This window comes from Myotis yumanensis, unplaced genomic scaffold (genome assembly GCF_028538775.1).
Source record: "Myotis yumanensis isolate MYYU_CA2020_CCGP unplaced genomic scaffold, mMyoYum1.0.hap1 SCAF_3, whole genome shotgun sequence".
NCBI lineage: Eukaryota > Metazoa > Chordata > Mammalia > Chiroptera > Vespertilionidae > Myotis > Myotis yumanensis.
In genome coordinates, this window is record NW_027223754.1 from 151,819,151 (window position 1) to 151,845,262 (window position 26,112).

Consider the following 26,112-nt stretch of genomic DNA (forward strand, 5'->3'; position numbering starts at 1 on the left):
ATACATCTGATAAGGGTTAATATCTAAAAATAAATAAGGAACTCCTACAACTCAACAACAACAAAATCAAATAACCTAATTTTAAAATGGGCATGGATTTGAATAAACATTTCTCTAAAGACATAAGAATGTTCAATAGATACTCAACATCACTAATCATCAGGAAAATGCAAGTAAAAATCACAATGAGGTATCACTTTACAACTGTTGGCATGACCATTATTAAAAAAAAACAACATGTGTTTTCAAGGATGTGAAGAAAGGGGAACACCTGTAAACTATTAGTGGGAACGTAAAATGGTGTAGCTGCTATGCAAATCAGTATTGAGGTTCCTTAAAAAATTAAAAATAGCCCAGCTAGTTTAGCTTAGGGGTTGAGTGTTGACCTATGAATCAGGAGGTCATGGTTCAATTCCGTCAGAGCACATGCCTGGGTTGTGGGCTCAATCCCCATAAGGGGCGTGGCGGAGGCAGCCGATTGATGATTCTCTCTCATCATTGATGTGTCTCTCTCTCTCTTCCTCTCTGAAATCAATTAAAAAAATACATATGTATTAAAAATTAAAAATAAAACTATCATGCAATCCCACTCCTAAATATGTATCCAAAAGAATTGAAAAGAGGATATAAGAGATATCGGCACCCCCATGTTCACTCTGGTATTATTCACAATAGCTGAGAAGTAGAAGCAACCTAAATATCCAGTACAGATCAATAGTATTCAGCCTTAAAAACAAAAGTCTTGTCATGTTACAACACGGATAATGAACTGTGAAGGCATTAATGCTAAGTGAAGTTAGCCAGTCACAAAAGGATAAATATTGCATAATCCCATTTAAATGAGGTATTACTATACTCCAGCTGTTCTCAACCTGTGGGTCGCAACCCCTTTGGGGGTCGAATGAACCTTTCACGGGTCGCCTAAGAGCATCGGAAAACACATATATAATTACATATTGTTTTTGTGATTAATCACTATGCTTTAATTATGTTCAATTTGTAACAATGAAAATACATCCTGCATAACAGATATTTACATTATGATTCATAACAGTAGCAAAATTACAGTTATGAAGTAGCAATGAAAGTAATTTTATGGTTGGGGGTCACCACAACATGAGGAACTGTATTAAAGGGTCTTGGCATTAGGAAGGTTGAGAACCACTGCTTTAGTCAAACTCACAGAAGCACAAAGTGAAATGGTGGTGGCCCAGGACTGGGAAGAGGGGAAATGAGTAACTGCTGTACAATGAGAATAGAGATTCAGTCAGACACGATGAAAAAGTTCTAATACAATGATGTGCATGTAGTTAACAGTACTGTACTGTACACTTAAAAATGTGTTAATAGGCTAGATCTCATGTGTTTTTTACCACAATAAGCAAAGGCAAAAATGAAGTATACTAGTATATGACATGACTTGCTGGTAATGAACCATGCCAGCTTCTGGAGATCAGCATTTCCATTTGTAAGTACTCCCATCTTTATGGAATTTTATTTACAGAACTGAAGCTCACCAGTATGGCTTTCAAAATCCACTGTCTTTCTGGAAATCAGAATGGCACCTGTCCATCTTAACCTTTCCTTTAATATAGGATTTCCTAAATATTATTTACAGTGGTTTCTAAAATTCATCTGCAAATTCTCTTAGTACTCTGAGATGACATTAATCTGCGACAGATTTAAAATAAATGACAACAGTTAGATACATACTTGCTCTCTTACATGCTATGTACCTACCTCAATTTCTTTCTCACAACTGTTGTTTGTTTCCTTTCCAAATTAATGTGCAATGTCTCAGAGAAGCAAACTAAAACAAAAATGTTGAGTATTTCTGCTTTTTCTATCTGCTCCATTATATCAAACAGCAGGCCCAAGCTTTTAACAGTGCAATTAATAAAATGCATGGTACTTTTTAATTTTTATTTGTTAGTCCTCACCAAAAGATGTTTTGCTTTTTATTATTTTTAGAGAAAAGGGAAGGGACAGAGAGAAACATTGATTGATTGCCTCCTGAATGCACCCCGACTGGGAATCAAACCCACAATCTAGGTGTGCCTTGACAGGGAATCAAACCTGCATCCTTTTGGTGTATGGGACTATGCTCCAACCAACTGAGTCACCTGGCCAGGGCAAATGAATGGTGCTTTTGATATAAGTTGTCATTATTTATATAAACTTTAAAAATATAGTTATTAAAATTATAATTTCACTGCTTACTTTTAAATATGCAGCTGCCTCTTGTACAGAAAGTGTTCTCTGACTAGAACTGCCACATTCATGATCTCCTGGAAAGATTAGCATATTATTAATTTTGGATCAGTACGATGTTCAATGGAAGAAAACATATTAATCAAAATATTTTACAAATCGCAATTATAGTTATTATATTCACTAAAGAAAGATGAACATTATTTATATTTATTGCCTAGGAAAAATCCAAGTAATGTAAATAAACAATTACCTTTACATAAACCACAGCCTTTAACATGCATTACAGTCTAGATAAGAACTTATCTTCCTCTTATATTCACAACTACATGTCACACTATGCCTATCCAAAGATCTTGGCACACAGAAGGCCCTCCTCAGATTCATTATTTTTCAAGTGGGAAAACTCACTGTTCTAACATACACATCTATCACTAAAACTAATAGTTCAAGTGTTCAAATAAGTTTTAATTAAAACATACATTTTCAGAATATAACTAAGCCTATCTTTAAGCAAGTAGTGCACATGCCTTAAAAATTATTATAACACATCAACAGGGAAATTAGAAGATTCTGGCTATAATCTGGTTTCTACAGAAAAGCACATTTTCCTTTTCTTGTCACTATAAAAGAATCCAAAGCCTTTTCTGTTAGGCTATCTGTAGTTATTAGAGATCAATTATCCTCATAATGAACTTCAAATTTAAGTTTTTCCTGTCCTGTTTCTTTCAAGTAATTAAAAAAACTTTAACCTAAAAGTTCAATAGTTAAAGTAAAATAAAAGTCTTGGCAAATTTTCCTATCATAAAAGAAACCATGTTCCTATTCATAGTTCTGTTCGAGTAGCCAATTGTTAGTGGTTGTAGTTGTAAAAAGGGAAGAAATACCTATTAGATGAACAAGTAAGTTTCAAACTTTATAATGTATCCTCGGAGATTCAGATGCCTTAGATCTACAGCAGGGGTCAGCAAATTATAGCCCATAGACCAAATCTGGCCTACCACGGGATTTTACTAGTATAAATGAAGTTTCATTGGAACACAGCCACACTCATTTATGTATTATCTATGGCTGCTGCTTTCATACTATAATGGCAGAATTGAGTAGTTGCGACAGAGACAGTCTAGCCCACAAAGCCTAAAAATGTTCTACACTATTTGGCCCTTTCACAGAAAAAACTTTTCCAATCCCTGCTCTAAAGGAAGGAATCTATATTTTTAAAAGCATTTCAGATTATGCTGACGTAGCACACTTCATAAAACAATGCTATAGAGACAGCTGTAGACGCTTGCGGTAGCAACATCAGGAATTCCTGGCTAAAGTATGTACTTAAACTATTTCTAGTTGCTACACATACCGAATAAATGTCATTAACTTGCAGTGTATAAATATGACTGTTGAAAAGTCAACGCAAATAAGGCTTTTAGTGATATACACAGAATTGTGAGCCTAAAAAACTGATCAGAATTAAGGACCCAAACTAAAAAAATATTGATAATAGGATGGGGAACTGCCAGGATTCTAAATGCCTCCATGAAATAAGAAAAGTTCCCCATTTACCTACCAGGCTTCTACCAATGATGTGGTTTCCACAAAAAGGATCTGCTACATCAAGAGTATGAACAATTGCATTTTTCTTTTCTTGTAACTGTTTATAAAAAGAAAAGCTCTTCTATCAGAAGAAAGTCTCTTCTTTTGGTTTAAATGTATAATAATAAAAGTTAAAAGGTAACAAACTTTGAAGCTGCTACCACAGCTTATAGGTACTAAACTTAATACCAATTCACCTATATTATTGTTATTAATAACCTATATGCAAATATGTTAATACCTGAAAGCTTTCAAAGACTAAGAGCAGAATATAAAGAAAATGCAATGAATCAGGAAGAAAAAATTCTACAATATATTTACTTTATGACATCTATATAACCACTAAAGAAAAATCTGCATTTTTATATTTAATCTAGGATTTTAGTTAATTCATTGCTTTTCCAATTTAATTTATACTTTAAGCTTTCAGAATTTTGTTAATATTAATGCAGAAAAAATATACATACATTTTTCACTAATACATGTGGCAGGCAGAAAAAACACCTTGATTAAATATTATCTACAAAAATAAAAACCCACTCCATATAGGTAATAATAACTTCAAAAGAGAAAATATTTCACAAATATAACACTAGACTTGAGAAAAACTATTTCTATTGCTACAGCATGCTACATATGCAAATTAATTTTCAAAACCTTTTTAGAGACTGCAATTGTTAAAATTACCTGCAAGCTGTGCCAATCGATCATGAAGCTTGTATAAAGTGTTCATCATAAGATTTTTTTCATTTTCCTAAAATTAAAAGAAATTATTTTAAAATATCTATGTAACTCCAAGAAAAACACATACACCAAATAGTAGTCTTACCCAAAAAGAAAAGCATAAGAAAATTTAAAATCATAGATACTATATAATCTAAAGGACAAATTCATATTTAAACAATGGCTACCATATTTTAAAGAAACTTAAGCCTAAAATCTAAATAATCACTTTATATATTTTACTTTCTTGAGGATGATCAGGAAATTGGCACTAAGGTTAGTGCTAAAAATGGTCTCATACACAACAAACTTCGCCAACCACCAAAACAATGCTCAATACCCTCCCCCGGACCCCCATACAATAGCATGTTTATGTATACTGTCCTTATGACACTATTTTCTTCTAGGCTGCCCTTCATGTTTTGTTTAATCTGATTCAACCATATAATAAGGGAATGAGTACTGACGCCTTGATTGAACCTCAACATCTCCTAAGCTCCCAAAGTGGCCCTGAATAAGTTTATGAACCATTAAAGTAAAAAAAACATTTAACGAGTATTTACTATGAGTTAAGATTGTTCTCTGTGCCCTAACCGGTTTGGCTCAGCGGATAGAGCGTCGGCCTGCGGACTCAAGGTCCCAGGTTCGATTCCGGTCAAGGGCATGTACCTTGGTTGCGGGCATATACCCAGTAGGGGGTGTACAGGAGGCAGCTGATCGATGTTTCTCTCTCATTGATGTTTCTAACTCTCTATCCCTCTCCTTTCCTCTCTATAAAAAATCAATAAAAAATATATTAAAAAAAAAAAGATTGTTCTCCACAAAGCAAGAGATCCAGTGAACAAGATGATTCTTGTTCCCAAGGGTAAAAAACATATCACAGTTGCAAACAAAATATAATGTAAACATAGAAAAGAGAGAGGGAAGATCTATTTATGGAAGAGAGAATATTTGAGTTGAGTTTCACAAGAAGAATAGAATTTACCAGCATTCCAAGCAGAAGAACATCCATGAGCAAAGGCATAAAGGCATTGTTATATTTCTTACATAACCAGTAGCCTACTTTGACTCAGCAACCTACTAGAAAAGTAGTTTGGAATAAACTGCTAGAGAACCCTAAATACCAAGACAAAGAGTTTGACTTCATTTTGAAAGCTTAGGGGGAGGAAAGTAAAACAGACACGTGCATCAGGACCTTTACTCTGACCACATGAAAGGCAATTAGAGGAGACTATTGTAATGTCTATGCACCCTACCAATTAGTCTAAAGCAATGAGACCCCCAATTTAAGAGCAATCACAATTAAGAGAGACCAATATAAGCAATGGAGAATAATAGGTTAGGAGAGCGGGTAATAATAGCTTATTACACTATTTGCAATAAATTCATGATTCACGAGGAGGGCTGTATTATTATTCCCCTTTTCCCCCTAAAGTGTCTAACAAAACAGGATTACTGTGTGAATACAACCAAGAGCAAATTCAGACAAGATACAAAAATCTGGAAAATTATTATGTCCAATAACATGCGACTTCATCCATTTATTTCCATGCTATATATTCAGAGACAGGAGAAAAGTTTGGACACTATAAGTGGCATGCTTTTGTCAATGCAGTGACACTAAAAAAAGAAAACTTACCAAAGGCTCCAAATCCTACCACCAGAGTCCCTGGTTTTATGTGAGATTGTTGGTAAGAGACAAGTGATATTCCTTCAGCTGACTACTTGCCTTCCAATCCTTTTGATTTTCTTCCCCCTCAACTCTATCTCAACCAGATTCTGAATCAAGACAGTCCTTATCTTTGCATAAGCTTAAAAATCCAAATTACAAAAGTCAGACATCAAAAACAACTGCAGGGGCCCTAGCTGGCTTGGCTCAGTGGATAGAGCGTCAGCCTGCGAACTGAAGAGTCTCAGGTTCGATTCCAGCCAAGGGCACATGCCTGGGTTGCGGGCTCGATCCTCAGTGGAGGGCGTGCAGGAGGCAACCAATCGGTGATTCTCTCTCATTGATGTTTCTATCTCTCTCTCCCTCTCCCGTCCTCTCTGAAATCAATAAAAATATATTTTTAAAAAATAAATATATTCATTATAATAGAATGAAAAGGAATTCAATGATAATGTAGACTGTGGACTTGACACATAAAATCAAGGTAAATCTGATTAGGCTCTGAGATTAAAGTAGCTGAGAGTAAAAAAATAAACAAGTAAATAAAGTAGCTGAGAGTTTTATCGTTTGTCTCCTCCGTTATTTGGAAGTGACTGATTTCCTTTTTGCTTTATGTTTATGATGAGTAGATCCTCATCAAACCCATCCCCACTTTCCTACTGAAAATAAAACTAAATTCAAAAATTTGACACTTGCTGTCTGTGATTACATCTTTAATAAACACCAGAGGCCTAGGAATATACTTCATCTTTTGATTCACAGATATTAACACTGGACTAGATAAGTAGAAGAAATAGCAAAATCAAATGTAAATGAATCTCATACTGGATAACATACATACTATTACATTCTCATACAAAGAATTTAAGCACTCAAAAAGCTCCACTATTTTTTCATGAATTATTTTTCTAGTGATGACTTATTCAAAAAGAACATCTATATATAACAAGATTCTCAAGTGCCATCCAAATGGACTATGTTATTAATGTGAACAAATCAATTTTGAGAAAGAGAAAGGCTTTGTTTGGTTCAATTATCTTTAGCACCAATAAGCTAAACTAGAAGTATATCTAAAAAGTATGTAAATCAAATATTAAAGTTACTTTCTTTATAGAAACTTATATTGGCTTATAGTTGCATTACATTCTTCTTCAATTCAGACTGCTTTTTAGATTGACACTTCCAATATTCAGCTTGAAGGTGTCTAACTAGTGGCTTCCCTAATCACCCCAAAAACAAGTTAATGATCTACCAATAAGTCCATATTTAAAGTAAGCTTTCAAGTAATCTTTCATTAAACAAAGATAGTTTTATAATTTGAGATAGCTACCTTCTAACTGTCTATTTGGTAAGGTCCAGATTTTCTTATAGTAATACATATACTCTAAAGCAAAGTTCTTATTCTTGGGAGAAAAAAATCAAACTGTAGAGAAACTCTACCAAATTTTCTCATATATTGTCCCCTTTAAATATTTCACTCTTCTATCCTCAGCCAATTTTCTCCTCAAAAATATTTTCAATTGTTTGTATCATGTATCTGATTAAATGATAATGAATTTTAAACACTTAGCATGGTGCCTGGCACAAAATAAGTGGCTGCCATCATCTCTATTATTACTATTATTATTTAGAGCTGGGGTGGGGAACATCCAACCCATGTATAAGGCCCTCAAAAGCATTTGGTCTGGCCTTAAGGCATTAGCGTGAATTAATTAAAAGTTTGACCAAATATAGCAGGCTAATTTTTAAGTTAATAATTCTGTATGGCCTGCAAATGATGTTATAAATATCCAAATGGCCATTGGCAGAAAAAGCTTCCCCACCCCTGATTTAGAGGTTCTGAATTCAGTTTCCCTCATGGGAAAAATTATACAGAAGAAAATGAAGTCTTGTATTTCCCATGTTCATTGAGTACATTGTACAAATTTAAATTATGGTACCAGTAGCAGTGCTGTACTTAAAAGTGTAACTGTCAACTCTTTTAAAACAAATTATCTCAACAGAATATTACAAAAAATAATCATTACAAAGTCTCACCCTAACAATCTAGAGTAATATTCTGTGGAACTAATTATACACTATTACACATCCCTCATCACAACAAATAATGTATTCTACACAGTTCTATATTACTGTCAAGTCCTACAATTAAAAAAATTAAGAATTTTGTATTGTAACTCAAATATCAATTTTTGAAGTGTCTGTATGATGGTAAGCAAAAAATATTTTCATGTGAGTAAAATTGGTTAAAATTAACATTATAGATCCTTTAAAAAAGAAACCATAAATAGCCAGCCTAAGGGATGTTTATCTCTAAATCCTTTGCCTTCCTGATGGTGGAACAGGCATGCCAATGAGCAAAAAGTCCAGAGAGAGACAGGATGAGGTCAAAGAGAACAAAAACTGCTAGGCTAGGATATCCAACAACTTATGAAAACATGCATACTTTTAAGGATAAGGCCAGGTAGACAACACACCACTGCCATTTTACTGGACAGCTGGTTTTTACCTAAAAGTGATAAACAGTTCAGCTCTTAGAGAAAATCTGTGTCAGATTTAGTTACACTACAGTTAAGGAATACTAAAAAGAGAAAATTTATTGCTTCAGCCTAAAAGAACCTTTTTTATCTTTTTAAAATTGATTTTAGAAAGAGAACATAGGAAGGGAGGGGGGGGAGGGGAGAGAGAGGGAGAGGGAGATAGAGGGAGAGAGAGAGAGAGAGAGAGAGAGAGAGAGAGAGAGAGAGAGAAAGAAACATCAATGTGAGAGAGACACATTGATTGGTTGCCTCCTACATGGGCCCCAACAGAGGTCAGGGATCGACCCTGCAACCCAGGTATGTGCCCTTAACCAGGAATTGAACCTAAGACCCTTTGGTGCATGGGCCAACACTTTAACCACTGAGCACACCAGCCAAAGCAAGAACCTTTTAAAAATTATTATTTTTAGTTGGTAATACTTTTATCATATAAAACATGAGACAAAATATCAGTATTATCATCTTTTACTTACTTGTATTGTTCCAAATGTTTCATCAAAGGGGTTTTTTACTATCAAGGAAAAAAAAGAGAGAGAACTATTAGCATAATTTAAAAATGAAAATTAGAATCCCCCTAAATAAGTCCTCTGAAATGCCAGCATGTTTTTTGCTAAAACTGAATATAAACATGCAAATAAAATGTAAAACAAACTGATGATAATAACAGTTGGGAAAAGCATTTTTTCAGACTTATTATACTTACCATTCTCACTCTGAATTTGTGGTGTTCTCCATAGTAATAAGCAGGTGCTCTGATGTCAGAGCTGCTGGGTTCAAGTCCTAGCTCCATCACTTACCAGCAACGTGACCTTGAACTAACATCTACTTTGCCACTCTAAGTTGTAGTTTCCTCTTCTATAAAGAAAGGATGTAACAATGGCACCTACCTTATATTGTTGTTGTGAGGATTAAATGAGATAAATCATAAAAAATGCTTGGCATAGTCTCACACACTTAATACATGTTACCTATTGTTACTGTTAATGACTGAATCATTTGTTTCCTCTTTAACTTGGTTTCTCTTCAAAACACTTCTAAAAGCACTTACTACTTGTGCAGTCTACAACATGCTTTAAAAATGAATAATTTAGAATTCTGACTTCTAATAATTTAAAAAAAACCTTCCTAATCCTTGCTAATATTTTGGAAAATCGCAAGAAATAAATATACAGATCAAAGTACTTAAGAATTATGTCTCAGTACTAAACAATTTTGCATTTCCGATAAATATTATAAGGAAAGAATTAACCACTTTCTATCCAACCTCCCTATACTCGCCCATCCTCCAGGAAAGATACCAAAAAGTTTATGGCTGAATTATGTAGCATCTCTCATGATTATTATTTAGAAAATCCTCCTTATCATCTATTTTTAAATCACATGTAAAAATAGTCAAAGCTTTGATACCTGGATCTCTATAATCCAGATCACAACTAAGACAGCCTACAAAGTACTTCACACTCACCAGGTTTCCTTTCTGAGGTGCTTTTTTATTTTAATTTGAGAAAACAGGAAGTCCCACAGGAACCAGGAACTGCCTGATTCTGAGAAAGTTCATGTGTAAGACCAGTTTAACAAAGCACAATAAGAAAAATTTAAAAAAAGGGAAAAAATGTATCCGGCTATCAACTACAGCAGTGGTTCTCAACCTTCCTAATGCCGCGACCCTTTAATACAGTTCCTCATGTTGTGGTGACCCCCAATTTCATCGTTACAAATTGAACATAATTAAAGCACAGTGATTAATCACAAAAACAATATTGAATTATATATGTGTTTTCCGATGATCTTAGGCGACCCCTGTGAAAGGGTCGTTCGACCCCCAAAGGGGTCGCGACCCACAGATTGAGAACCGCTGATCTACCGGGATTCTGCTAATAGATTTTTTAAACAATATTTTTCTATAGAGTAACAAAGTTTTAATACTGGGAAAGAAAAATTTTTGAAAGACCAAAAGTACCCAATAGGGGGAATAGAAGGAAGGAGAAATATAGCTTAAAGATTAAATAAAATGTTAAGAATTGGAACATGCTTGAACTAAAAAGACTCTTTTTAATAACATTCATTTTTATTCATGTAACATCTGAACAATTTAAAATAAAGCTATATTTAGTTAAATAAACCAAAAGATGCCCTGTCAATCTAGTTAAAATGAGAAATTTGATTAAAATTGGTCAAACAATACTAAAAAACAAGTCTTTTATTTGCTCTTTATAAGTCTAAAATATTAAAACACTAAATTCTTAAACACTGGTTTTAATGTCTATGGAAAAAAGCAACGATAGCATTATTTTTTTACTGTATACAAAAGTATTTTTTATCAAGATTATTAAATAAAAACCTAGCTCATCATGTATCACTATGAAAGTACTAGAGGCCCAGTGCACAAAATTCATGCATGGGTAGGGTCCCTAGGCCTGGCCAGTGATCAGGGCCGATTGGGGTCTCCCAACTGCTGGCCGGGGGCTTCCTTCATTCTGTGCTGCCCCCTGGTGGTCAGAGCACATCATAGCAAGCGATCGAACTCCCAAAGGAATACTTTGCATAATAGCCATATATATATAAACTGCTGTAGATTGTAGATGTTCTCCCAATAGACTGCTTTACTGTGAGTCTCTCACAACAGGGGCTGTGTGTCATTCATGTTTGTACGCCCAGAGCCAAACATAGTACTGAACATACACAGTTAGTGCATGAAAAGTGCTGGTTGTGCTACCGAGGTTAAATCCACTCTTCTTTATTCTACACTGTGTGTTAACACTGTAGGGAAAGTATTAAATTCTGCAGGAAGTTGGAGAAGGCTATGTTCTGGGAAACAGGGAGGGGAGAGAGGGGATAAGATAAAGGGAAAGCCAAAGAGCAGAACAATAATTCTGTTGAAAAATGTTGCTCTGTCCTTTATATCTTTCTAGATTTCTGCCTCTTGTCTAATGGGCTAAAATACCCGAGAGTTTAACATATCTAAAAAGTCAACAATATACTTCCCATCCTACATAGCTTCTGTTAAAAATAATTTTCCCCTATTTCGCCTGACAACTATCATCTACTAAATTAACAGACAGATCTATAGAATTAATAGAAGTAAAACGTAGCCTTGGTCAAGTCTTAAAAAGAAATTCCATCTAAAAAGAGCACTTCTGACAAACCAAAAGCCCTCAAATTTCTAAAAGAAGTATACATCTAACTTTTTCTTCTGCCAACTCATTTTAGCATTTCTAAAACCACATCAACATCTTCTATCTCATCCAAATTACCTACACTTTTTAATAGGAACAAGATATGTTGTTAACCAGGGGTCCTCAAACTTTTTAAACATGGGGCCAGTTCACTGTCCCTCAGACCATTGGAGGGCCAAACTATAGTTTAAAAAAAAACTATGAACAAATTCCTATGCACACAGCAGCGGCAAAAACACCTGGCGGGCCGGATAAATGTTTTCGGCGGGCCGCATGTGGCCCGCGGGCCGTAGTTTGAGGACCCCTGTTGTTAACCCTAAGGAAACACTCCTTCCTCCTCTGCCTCTTAGTCAACAGTAGAGGAGGAACCATATTCCTAAAGCATTCCACACAGCACAGCAACACACTGCCACTTCATTTATTAGCTTCTAGGGGTGGACCTGAGAATAAATTATAGTTCTTATTCCTTACCCTAAAGCAACAATAATGCCAAATTGCTATTTTAAACTTTACTCTTCCACCCCCTTAAAGGCACAAACTTGAAGTGACTGCAGATGTTACTGTCCTCTTAAATACCCTATACCCCCAACATTACTTTTTCTCAAATTCCTCCTTTTGACCATTTCTCCTTCAATTTTCAGATTATTTCAAACCTCAAATATATCAAACTTTTCTTTGTAAATGTCCTTAATATTTTTAGTTCTCTTTCATTTAAACTATCCTAATGATTGTAAAAGTCACATACCTAAATATGTTTAATTATACTACTAGACTCCTCAAAATTGTCCAATGATTTCTCATCGTATTTTGCTTCAAGGAACTAAATTCTAATCTTGTGATACTTTCCTACTTACTTATAAGACACATTGACTCCTTCTCCAAACCTCTTTCTCTCTTTTCCTCTCACATCAATTCTAAAATATGTTACTAGTTTTACTGATCCTTTCTGTCAACTGTAAACATTTTTTATTCTCTCAGGCTAAGATCAAATTTATCAACCATTATGAATTCCCAGATAAAAGGATGGAAATGAAATATCTCCACCTGTAAATGTATTCACAAAATATATATTCAATGTTGACCAAATAGACTGTTTTCCTCAGAAAGGCTTCATTTCAGTCACTCTGTGACAGTTAATAAAAGTCTGCGGTGAACAAAGTTCTTTTATAACTCGGAAAGCAAGATAAACATTTAAGAAATACTTATGGAGTACTTTTGTGCTAGGCAACAGAAATAAGGCAGTGACTAAAATAAAAAAATCCCTTCCCTTAAGGAGTTTATGTTCTAGAGAGGTTAGAAGAGACAATGAACAAATACAAATGCTTGACATGTGAGAGAGATAAGCAATTCTATATAATAAAAGCCTAATATGCTAAGTGTCCAGTTCATCATTCAATCAATCAAAGTGTAATATGCTAATGATATGCTAAGGCCACTCAACTGCTCGCTATGACGTGCATGGACTACCAGAGGAAGATGCTCTGACCGGTAGGTTAGCTTGCTGCTGGGGTCCAGCTGATCGGGACTGAGTGAAACAAGCTAGACATGCCCTGGAACCCTCCCGCGGTCCCTCCCTAGCTGGCCAACCTCCCGCATCCCTCACCGGCCCCGATTGTGCCCTTGTGGGGTCCCTTGGCCTGGCCTGTGCCCTCTTGCAATCGGGACCCCTTGGGGGATGTTGGGAGAGCAGGTTTTGGCCCGATCCCACAGGCCAGGCCGAGGAACCCCACTGGTGCACGAATTCGTGCACTGGGCCGTTAGTATTAATTAAGATGGTCAGGCCCAGCTGTCATGACTCAGTGGTTGGACATCGATCTATGAACCTGGAAGTCACAGTTCAATTCCCAGTCAGGGCACATGCCCAGGTTGTGGGCTCAATCCCCAGTGTGGGGCGTGCAGGAGGCAGCCAAGCAATGATTCTCTCTCATCATTGGTATTTCTATCTCTTTCTCCCTCTCCCTTCCTCTCTGAGATCAATAAAAATATACATTAAAATATATATGTAAATAAACAAATAAATAATATGGTCAGTGAAGGCAATAGCCATACTAAGAAGACTGCACTTAAATAGAAAGCTGAGGAAGCAGAAAGAACAAGCCATGGACGATCTGCTGCAAGAAAGAGGTAAACAGTTTTCAAAGCTGGGCTTCAAAACCATGGTATTCAAACCTATGTCTGACTCTAAAGCCTACACTCTTTTCATTATAGAAAAAAACAACTACAGAAAAGAACATATTTGGTTTAAGGAAAGCATTCTTCTCTAGAACCTTCAGATTTGGAATCATTAAACTTTAATCTCCTTATGAAATAATGTATAAAAAATGCCCAAAATGGGGATAATGAGGACAAGACACTGCTATTGGAGAATACAATGCTGTGTGCTAGATGAGGAAACTTCAAAACCGAGTTCTCTAACTGTAGTTCAGGAAAAACTTTCCATGATATATCAAACTATAAAGTGTCCCATGACCACCACAGGCAGCATTAATCATTCCCCTTCTCTCTGCTGCCATGGCACTTTTTCATAAGACTGCTATAAAACTTACCACAAGGCATCCATTAAAAAAAAAAAAAAATCATTCTCTTCTGATTATGTACCATACTACATCTAAACAACATTTTGGCTTCATCTTCCAACATAAGACATTCACAAATATATATCAAATGCTGCCATGTGCCAGGCATTATGCTAGTTGCAGTAGTAGATTTTAAAAATGAAATTATGCAAGCCTCATCTTCAAAAAGTTCAGTCTTAAGGGCAGTAACTCTGCAGATATGCACTTTCAAAGGCAGTCTCTTATAATTTTATAAATCCATAACCTTAAGCCTAGGTTTTAGTATTTGGAAACTTCAAGTCATCTAGGCAGTTAAATTCAGCTGCCTTAATGACCAATTATCTCTCCGAGTTGTACCTTTTTGTAAACAGACATTTAAATTCTCAAATCCCATCTTCTAGCATTAATGATTTAAACAGAGTACAATTATATGTTAAGTCTGGGTTCGGGGAAATGTTTCCAACAGCTGCAGAACACTGCACCTGTGCGGCAAACACTTTAGCATTTCACCACCAGCCAGACAAATCTAAAAATGGACAGGGTGAACAAGGCAGTACATTCTTTAGCAACACAGCACGTTGCACATTTGTTCTCTGAAAGTTTTCCAATTCTTCATGACTATTAAATAGATGGTCATTCTAAAAGACAGGAACAATTCACTAAAAGTATGCTTTAAAAAGTACTGTGAATATTGAGATTAAATCAACAAACTAGACAAAGTTTTATGGACTAATCTGTCTACTATAAAACTTGCCAAAGGTAAACTCTTGTACCACCCTGTTCTACTCATAAATAACTTTTCCATTTTAACCCTACCAATCTATCTGGATTTACAGAGGGACTTACCTAGATGGAGATAATGAATGAAAGAAAAGGGAAGAAGAACAAAAACTCAAAAGCTCCACAACTTCTCATATCATATTAAACTCCCAACTTTTCACTTGCCCAGTTTAAGAGAGGCAACAATTCTGTGCTACTTCCAAATAAGCTATTCTTAAAGAACAACAGAAATACACAATAAAAAGGGCTTTAAGTGTAGGCATCAAAGTACTAAGAATATAACAAAAACTGAAATGTGTCCAAGAAAATAAAAGGTCAAAACTCCTAATTGCCAACAGCCTTATGTGGTTGGTTCTTATTCTTCATCTCTATATGATAAAGAACATATGGTTTCTTTCAACTTTGTGGTCATTTAAAAGTCTCATTTACTCACTATAAATATGAAGATTCCCTAGGGAAGGAAAAATGATAAAAGACTGTAACTGAAATTTGTCTTCATTCAAATGTTAATTACAATTACAGTTATACACAAAGTTTGGGATCTCTGTAACAAAAGCTGTAAGAAAGACTTCTAACCACAAACTGGTTGGCAAGTATTTATGGAGCATATTCTATACACCGTGTTCTGAGAGCGTTACTCTTAAGCAGTGTTGGAGATAAACTAATGATGATATATAATGTAATCAAATACCACCTGGGAGTTTAGTGTAGTGTGCTTAAGAACTCAGGAAGGGGCAAATAACTTCTGCCTAAGATACACGTAAGCCTTACAAATAAACCAAGAGTAATAAAATGGAATAAACTACTAAAAAAATGCAACACTGATGGCATGGCTCAGTGGTTGAGCATTGACCTATGAACCAGGAAGTCATAGTTGAATTCTTAATCAGGGGACATGCCCCAGTTGTGGGCACAGTCCCCAATAGGGGACGTGCAGGAGGCAGCTGATTAATGATTCTCATCATTGATGTTTCTCTCCCTTCCTCTCTAACATGTATTTATATATGTATATATAAACAAACACCTCACTCTAGTTAATATCATTCATGAAATTTTTAAGAGAAAAGTATCCTAATGTCTGAAATAGATTTTTTCAAAAAGACAGAATAATGAATAGAATTATGGATAAAATATATACTAAAACAAATATAGAAAATGTTAACTCTAGAATCTAGATGTGCATATATGAATGCTCACAGCAAAATTCTTTTAATTTTCTGTTTGAAATTTTTCATAGTAAAATGCTAGGGGAAGAAAAGTATTAAAAAAAAAAACAAAAAATATTTGTTCGTGGTGCTAAATTCCAACCAGAGAACTGATAAAAGATCATTTCAATACTTAGGTATGTTAGGTAAAAAAAAAACCAATTTTTAAAGCTGCAGCTTATTGTACAAGAAAGAACATTTCTTCCTTTCACTTCAATCTAAATTCTTGAAAACTAAAAAGAAAAGTTCCTTTTTTTACAAAAAATAAAACCTAGAAGAGTTATTGTACTGTAAGGGATTGTTTTATTTTAGAAAGACCTGGATAATAATAATCTTATTAAATTCATATAATTTACATTTACAAACTTATCTTTTACTAAAATAATGTCAGAAATTTGGCATATACAAAAATAGCCAAAATATAGGAGCTTATTTCTAATAATTTTTAAAAAGTAAATGTTTAACAAATAGTCAAAATTACTAACATGCTTAACCTATGGAATTGGAGGTAATAACTTAACAAGACTGGCTTCATTTATCTAAAATAAAATTACTAAATTAAAAAGTTAGATCTCTAGCAAATCAAGAAAATAATAATATATTACACATTTGAAAGACTTTAATGATAGTTTATCCCTTCCAAAAATGAACTCTGATATTTTAATATAACACCCATAACTCAAAGAATATTTGATAGAATTATTAATTACTGAAGCTAACTAGTTTCCATTGAAACAAATGTTTAATCCAAGGGAAGACTTTTAAGAATATATCAAGAGCTTACTCTAAGATAACTAGTTAATAATGAATCTCTTCCCCAACCCCCTAAGTCTTTAATAGCTTAAAACTTCAGAGGGAAACAATTAGGCTGCTGCTTCCATCTAATGTCATTAGCTACAGACACTCCTGTTAGTTTCCCCAATGTTGGGAGGAAAGATAATATAAGAACACATGCTAATAAAGACAAGCTACTGTGTCTTACGTAAATTATGGAAGCTTTATCTTACTATACTTCTCCAAGTCCAAAAGTTTAGTGATCTGCTTTTTCAGTACTTTCACAGAACTCTTGAAAACTTTACACATATGCCAGTTAAAGAATTATATTACTGTAGGGTAACAAGTGAAGTGAATAGAAAAATAAAAGCAAGTCAACCCACAAAGGTTAGATATAAATCTATAAATAAAACCAAGCATCTGTGCAACAGATAACTTGGCAGCCAAAGCAATTTATGTTAATGCATATTGTAATTTATTAAACATGGTGACAGCTCACTGTATTAAGGGATTTTAAGCATTAACTGTTACTAACTAGAGACTGTAACACTTTCTCAAGGTTTACACTATCAAGAATACAAGTGAAACTCTATTATAATTAGGTTTGTTCTGAAAGTATACTGCTAAATGAGAATTTAGAGAGTCAAAAAGGATCTGTGACATACTATGCAACCTATCTCCAATGCAATGCAATAAAGCAACATGCACTTCCCATACAATTAAATACAAGAGGTCTTCTACTTAGTAACATTCTCAATCAAATGCATGTGTTTAATATTTTCAATGACTAGAGATAATAAATACTACCAGTATAGTTTTGTGTAGAACAAAGACAATATGCAAATAATAAAATTGAAGAAACGCTGCAGTGCAATGAAAAGGTAAATAGAACTAAAAACATATTTTTAATTATAGTGTTACTAGTAACCTGGTGAACAAATTTGTGCACAATGAAAGAAAATTAACTAGAGCAGCAGTTCTCAACCTGTGGGTCGCGATCCCTTTTGGGGGTCGAAAGACCCTTTCACATGGGTTGCCTAAGACCATCGGAAAACACATATATAATTACATATTGTTTTTGTGATTAATCACTATGCTTTAATTATGTTCAATTTGTAACAATGAAATTGGGGGTCATCACAACATGAGGAACTGTATTAAAGGGTCTCAGCATTAGGAAGGTTGAGAACCACTGAACTAGAAGAAATATTTTAATATCGCTATTCACCCTTTCTCTGTAATAGAAGTGTCAACCAAATTCACAATCAACAATGACAGATGGAAACACACATGTGCAATTGGCACCACAGAGAGCTTTAAATGTATCGCGCATGCGCAAGTCAACTTAGCCTTTTATACTAATAGATATAGAACAAACTTGCTTAATTAGACCTGCTTTCTGATTTAGCTAAACTTTTTTCAGCCCAGTGAAGCACCACAACTTCTCTTTCAGGTAATTGTCAGCAACACAGAAGTAAATATCAACACAAAGCAAATTATTATTGTAGATCATGCAGGGAGAACAAAGGGTAAAATATTTAACTGCAGCAGTGTTTGACTATATTCTGCACAGTGAGAAAACCTTAAGTCATTTTCAAGGTCCAGCATTTCTTACTTCTTTTCAGTCGGGTCAAATTTCTAAACTTTCTAAATCTCTGTTTTCCAGCTAATGAAAAGAAAATAGGATCCCACTGAGTCTCCTATCTACCTACTTCAGGACTTCTGTGAGGATCAAATGAGATGAGGCACGGGAAAATATTTCACAGACATTTGGTTACAGTGTCAAGTGTTTCCACCTGGCTAAAGTGTTCCAGGGCTGAAGAAACTGCAAGAGGCTAGTCCAGGGGTGGGCAAACTTTTTGACTCGAGGGCCACAATGGGTTCTTAAACTGGACCGGAGGGCCTGAACAAAAGCATGGATGGAGTGTTTGTGTGAACTAATATAAATTCAAAGTAAACATCATTACATAAAAGGATACGGTCTTTTTTTTTTTTTTTTTTTTAGTTTTATTCATTTCAAACGGGCCGGATCCATTTGAGAACCCATTGTGGCCCTCGAGTCAAAAAGTTTGCCCACCCCTGGTCTAGGGCCTAGACAAATTCTGAGATGAGAGAAATGACAATGTCATTCTATCACCTACTCTCAGTTGCCCTGTGGCTCTTACACTGTAAAAACTTCAAACACTGAGTATGATTATAACGTTTAAAGACATACTATGGTCATTAATACTTCATTAGATACTAAAAGAGCCTATCTTACATGGGAGGGGAAAAACACTGGTCTTTATGAGAGGCCATACGGCAGTCTCTAAATCTAGGGGACTTAATATCATTTTGACTTAATTTTTGCTTTATGCTCTGACTTCAAAACCTCACTTTAGCCCTGGCCGGGTTGCTCAGTTGGTTGGAGTGTCGCTGCATACACCAAAAGGTTGCAGGTTCGATTCCCGGTCAGAGCACATACCTACCAGGTTTTGGGGTTGTTTGATCCCCAGTCGAGGTGCATACAGGAAGCAACCATCCATGTTACCCTCTCGCATTCTCTCCTTTCCTTTCTTTTCCTCTCTCTCAAAATCAATTTTTTTTAAAAAAGAAAACAACAACATATCCTTGGGTGAGGATTAAAAAGAAAAATATCACACCTAACTGCACAGAACTACTATATACTAAAGATGGAAATTTGAACTGGTCAGTAACAAAACAGTTTTCTAAACCAAGTAAATAAAACTGATACTTTAATGACACCCATTTAGTAAATGTTCAAGGCATCTTAAAACTCCCAAATTATTACTAATTTCAAACTTATTTCCCACATACCACATCTTATTTATTAAATTCCATTGAATAAAGTACTAAGGAATACCAGATGAAAACTCACTGTACCTTCCCACTTTGGAAGATCACAGGCCATTTTGAGAAATTGATAAAACCCTATGAGCCCTCTCCCCAGAAAACTGCATACACATTTAAAAATGTGCAGCCCTAGCTGGTTTGGCTCAGTGGATAGAGCATCATCTTGCAGACTGAGGGATCCTTGGTTCGATTCCAGTCAAGGGCACATGCCAGGGTTGCGGGCTCGATCCCCAGTAGGGGGCATGCAGGAGGCAGCCAATTGATGATTCTCTCTCATCACTGATGTTTCTATCTCTCTCTCCTCCCTTCCTCTCTGAAACCAATAAATATATATATATATATAGTGCATATAATTTCAAGGAGTTCCTATTCACCTGGAGTCCATTTATAGCTTCTTTAAGGATCATGGGCCATTGGAGTTAACTCCTTGTCTGGTAGAATATGAGACTTTTTTTAAAAAAATATATTTTATTGATTTTTTACAGAGAGGAAAGGAGAAGGAGAGGGATAAAGAGTTAGAAACATCGATGAGAGAGAAATATCCATTCAGCTGCTTCCTGCACACTCCCTAGTAGGGATGTGCCTGCAACCAAGGTGCCTTTGACCGGAATCAACCTGGGACCCTTCAGTCCACAGGCTGACACTCTATCCACTGAGCCAAACCAGTCAGGGCTATGAGACTTTTTTTAAACGGAGAGGTAGAGATAATTCCAAAGGAAATCCACAAACAAATACAGAGAAGACACAAACAATATAGATAGTATATGTATTCAAATCTTGTCACTTACTAACTTTGGACAAGTTTCTTACCTCCCTAAGCCTCAGTTTCTTCATCTAAAAGTAATGATAATACCTGGCTCTTGGGATTGTTTTAAGAAATAAAAGCATGCATGCAAAATTCAGCACAGTACTGAGACAGAGGCAGACTCACAAGTACAGACCTAGAGTTCTTTGAGTCTCTACAGTCCTAAAGTCTCTACAGTCCCAGTCCATATACACCCCCAAAGTAAACCATCAGTTTAAGACTGTCTTTATGACCAAACTAGTTTAACCCAACTAAAATATCTTTTCTCAAACCCCATTGCCCAAAGTAGCAAGTGACTTCTAAAACTCCTTTCATTCTTATGATCTTATGTGCCAAAAACGTTGACTTTTAAATGTATCTGCTTTTATTCATGCAGTATGACTTCCCCCAGAACCAGGATTCATAACAAAAAATTGACAAAAAGAAAATTTTGGCAACAACCCTGTAATAAATTAATAGTAAAAGTTCTTGTACATTAAAGCACAAAATAACGTATTTATTTACAGTTATGTTCTACTAGTAGCTACAGACTGACTTACCAGAATTTTGACTTGCTACTGTAAGCTGTTTATTCCTTCCCCCATTAATTATATACCCTAGTATAAACTATCTTTTTAAATATGTGCATGGATTTTTATTTATTTAACTACAGTACTTATACTATGGTTCTTTACCACTAAGCAGCTAGTGATGAACCTCAGTGTCTTTTAGTCCACATTAAATTCCAACAAAATTAAAGCAAAAAAGAAAAATGTAAAGAAAATAGACGTGATTGCTTGAAAAAAAATAAATAAGCAACCTAAACTAACCCAACAGAGTGTTACACTCCTATTTTTTAAAATGCATTTGGACTGCTATTCTGTCCCCAAGTAAGGACACTAAGTCACCATAGTTTCTCTCATTTTCCAGCCTCAAAATTACAGAATTTTTTTAAAGGTACTAAATATTTTTAAAGTAATTGAGTGGTATTTCCTTTTTCCTTCTTTGATGGCAGAGTATTAGTATAATTTATACCTATTTTATATTAATTTCAACCTAGTACAATTTCTAAAATTTAAACTACAAATTAAATTTTAAAATCTAAATAAAGTATACATTTTCCTCTAAGTAATGTTTACTTCTGAAGTTATGTCATTTAGATAAATGAAAAATATCTCTCCACATTGAAAGGCAGAAGGGTAAAATGGGAAAAAAATCTCTGGAGTAAAGAATACTAGCTCTGCCCTGGCCTGGTGGCTCCATTGGTTGAAGTGTCACCCCACACACCAGAAGGTTGCTGATTCGATTTCCAGTCAGGGCACATACCTAAGTTGCGGTTCGATACCTGGGTTGTGGGTTCGATTCCTGATCAGGGTGTGTACAGAGGCAGCGATCAGTTTCTCACATTGATGTTTCTCTCTTTCTCTCTCTCCCTTCCTTTCTCTAAACTCAATAAACACTAGAGGCCCAGTGCATGAAATTCGTGCATGGGATGGGAGGGTCCCCTCAGCCCAGCCTGTACCCTCTCCAATCCAGGAACCCTCAGGGGATGTCCAACTGCCGGTTTAGGCCCGATCTGGGCCTAAACGGCAGTTGCACATCCCTCTCACAATCCGAGACTGCTGGCTCCTAACTGCTCACCTGCCTGCCTGCCTGATGGCCCCTACTGGCTCCCCTGCCAGCCTGATCACCCCAACCCACCTCTGCCTGCTGGCCTGGTCACCCCCACCTCTCCCCCACCCCCCGCCAACCTGATCGCCTCCAACTGCCCCCTCGCCCCTGGCGGGCCTGGTTGTCCCTTACTGCCCTCCCCTGCCAGCCTGATCACCCCACGCAGCCTGCTGCTCAGTTGTTTGGTCGTCCCTCACTAACCCCCCCTCCGGCTTGGTCGCCCCACGCAGCCTGCTGCTCAGTTGTCTGGTTGTCCCTCACTAATCCCCCTGCCGGCCTGGTTGCCCCACTCAGCCTGTTCAGTTGTCTGCTTGGTTGCGATGGCACCTGGCTCTTTATATATATAGATATCTCCAGATGAGGATTAAAGAAAAAAGAATACTAACTCTAACGTTTATGACTTGTGATCTTAGGCAAGTCATCTTCTCTCGGACTTTAGTAACCTAATGTAAAATGAGATGTTTTTTGACTATGCACAGCAATATGAAAGGGAAAGGAATTAACAAATCTCAGCTTTTTCTTCTCTTTCCAATCCTAGCATGAATTTAAAAAAGGCACTCAAACTGTTGAATCTCAGAGGAAGGAAAGGAGAGGAGGGTGTGTGGGAAGAGAACAACCAAGGAACTTGTATGCATATATGCATAACCCATGGACAGACAACAGGGTAGTAAAGGCCTGGGGTGAGGGGCGGGTTTGGACTAGAAGGGGTCAATGAGAGAGTATATGTAATACTTTCAACAATAAATATTTTTTAATGGCGCTCAGTTTACAAATTAACACAATCTATCACTACTCCATTCCTCATTTGTCTCTGTCATAAAGGTACTGAGAAGAAATGACAGAATTCTTAGAAAATCTGTTAGGAAGAGACAACTAAGACAAGGCTCCTGCCAAAAATCTTTTATAATGTCTTAATTTTCACTAACTGCCAAAAATGTCACTAATCAGAGATAGAATCTAGGTTAATAAAGATCTTGTATTTAAAGTACAATCACCTCTCAGATTAAGGGGCTTTTACCAGTTGGTAGTTTGGTCAGTTAGTCATTTAAACATTATAACTGATTCCCTGACATTCACTATGAATGTTTTAAAAACAAATGTTAAACTATAAACAGTACATGTAATTTCTTTACAGCATGCTTTAAGCAATGATTTTATACTCTTTAAGTAAAAGGACCTCTTCACTTATATCCCCACAATAATTTTAGTATTCACTTACTAAGAAAATATGACAAAATATATATATACCATAAGTATAATAATTATTTGTATTCTAATCACAGCAATATTGATACTATACAGTTGAAAAACAAAAGTGCAATATGAGAGGGGAAAATCATGTGTTAGGTCCTCAAACAACACTTTGTAATGGATACACTTCCCAAAATGTTCTCAGCCGACAAGTTAAGAACTACTGACAAATTTTAACTGAAAATAAAAATGTAAGCAACCAAACTAAAACACATATAAGGATAAAAGATGATTTAGAGAGGCTGGGCTAAACTGATTCCACTGGTTCAATCCTTACTAAAGACATTCACATTATCAAATTTTATCACAAATTCAATTTTTTAAATCACTTATTTTTTAAATCACTTATTACAATTTTTAAAATTACTTATTTTTTAAATCCTCACCTGAGGATATGTTTTTATTGATTTTAGAGAGAGGGGAAGGGGAAGATAAAGAGAAACATAAATGTCAGAGAGAAACATTGATTGGTTGCCTCCTATGAACTAGGAGGTCAGGGTTCGATTCCTGGGCATGGTCAGGGCACATGCCCGGGTTGCAGGCTAGATCTCCAGTGTGGGGTGTGTAGGAGGCAGCTGATCAATGATTCTCTCATTACTGATGTTTCTATCTCTCTCTCCCTTCTTCTCTGAAGTCAATAAAAATATATATTTTTTAAGCCCTAACCGGTTTGGCTCAGTGGATAGAGCGTCGGCCTGCGGACTCAAGGGTCCCAGGTTCGATTCTAGTCAAGGGCATGTACCTTGGCTGCGGGCACATCCCCAGTAGGGGGCATGCAGGAGGCAGCTGATAGATACTTCTCGCTCGTCGATGTTTCTAACTCTCTATCCCTCTCCCTTCCTCTCTGTAAAAAATCAATAAAATATATTTTTAAAAAAAGAACAGGGATTAAGAGATCAAAAGGTATAAGAAATAAAAAATAATGAAAAGCCAAAAATAAACTTGCTTCCTCCCCATCCAACTCCTACAGAACCTGGTCTGCTGCTCTGAGGATCTAAAACTAAACCAGTACTACATTAATGCTAAAATATGCTTCTATGGGCTAGTATAGGAACTTAAACTTAAAAACAGTATAATTAAACATGTTCTAAGTCAGTGGTTCTCAACCTTCCTAATGCCGCGACTCTTTAATACAGGTTCCTCATGTTGTGGTGACCCCCAATTTCATTGTTACAAATTGAACATAATTAAAGCATAGTGATTAATCACAGAAACAATATGTAATTATATATGTGTTTTCCGATGGTCTTAGGCGACCCCTGTGAAAGGGCTGTTCGACTCCCAAAGGGGTCGCGACCCAGAGGTTGAGAACCGCTGTTCTAAGTTCAAACAACTATTTTTCACATATCTGGAAGACAAAACACATTCAAAAATTAAAGACTGCCCAATTTTCCTATTGGAAGTAAACAGCCTATCTTTGTGAGCAAATATTTGCTAGAAATCCAAATGTAATTCAAATAAATTATTCAAATTCATTAGAAGATATTGCTGCCCTAGCCTGTTTGGCTCAGTAGATAAGAGTGTCGGCCTGCGGACTGAAGGGTCCCGGGTTCGATTCCGGTCAAGGGCACGTATCTTGGCTGCAAGATCCTCTCCAGCCCAGGCCCTGGTCAGGGCATGTGCAGGAGGCAACCAATCGATGTGTTTCTTTCACATTGATTATTTCTGTCTTTCCCTCTCTCTTCCACACTCTCTAAAAACAAATGGGAAAAGATCCTCTTTAAAAAAAAAAAAAAAAGAAAGAAAAAAAAAAAGATGCTAAGCATAAAACTACCATAAAATAACACCTGATAAAAGAACTGAGATAATTTTTACAATTCAAAAAGCACAATGAATAAAAGTATCGCTCCCCCCCCCCCGACCAAAAAAAGTATCCCAAAGTGAGGTACTAAAATCCTTAAAAATTGTTTTACACCAATAAGTTTTCTGTTTTAATTTTTCTCAACAGAAGCTGACTCTTCCCTTGTCTCCCAGGACAATCATGCGCCAGAATCAAAAGGCCATTTCTTCCTCCCACATGTCTAATTTGAAGAGCTGTACAAAGCAGTTTACAATAGAAAATGGTGAAAAGAATAAAAGAAAATATTCCCAATAAATATGAGGCCCAGCCAGTGTCGCTCAGTGGTTGGGCATCGACCCATAAACCGAGAGGTCCCAGGTTCGATTTCTGGTCAGGGCACACGCCCCGATTGTGGGTTCAATCCCCAGGAGGGGGCGTGCAGGAAGCAGCAGATCTATGTTTCTCCCTCATGGATGTTTTCATCTCTCTATCCTTCTCCCTTCCTCTCTCTCTAAAATATCAGGATATCACTTCTACTTTAAGCTAAGAA

General features: G+C 36.0%; 1 protein-coding gene across 1 annotated transcript in view; it reads right to left on the reverse strand.

The window, feature by feature from the left end:
* Nucleotides 1-26,112, reverse strand: part of LEMD3 (LEM domain containing 3) — an 85,878-nt gene that overhangs the window by 46,240 nt on the left and 13,526 nt on the right. The window contains 3 exon segments of the mRNA XM_070409796.1: nt 2,221-2,288; nt 4,489-4,555; nt 9,207-9,244. Coding sequence (XP_070265897.1) covers nt 2,221-2,288; nt 4,489-4,555; nt 9,207-9,244 — 173 coding nt within the window.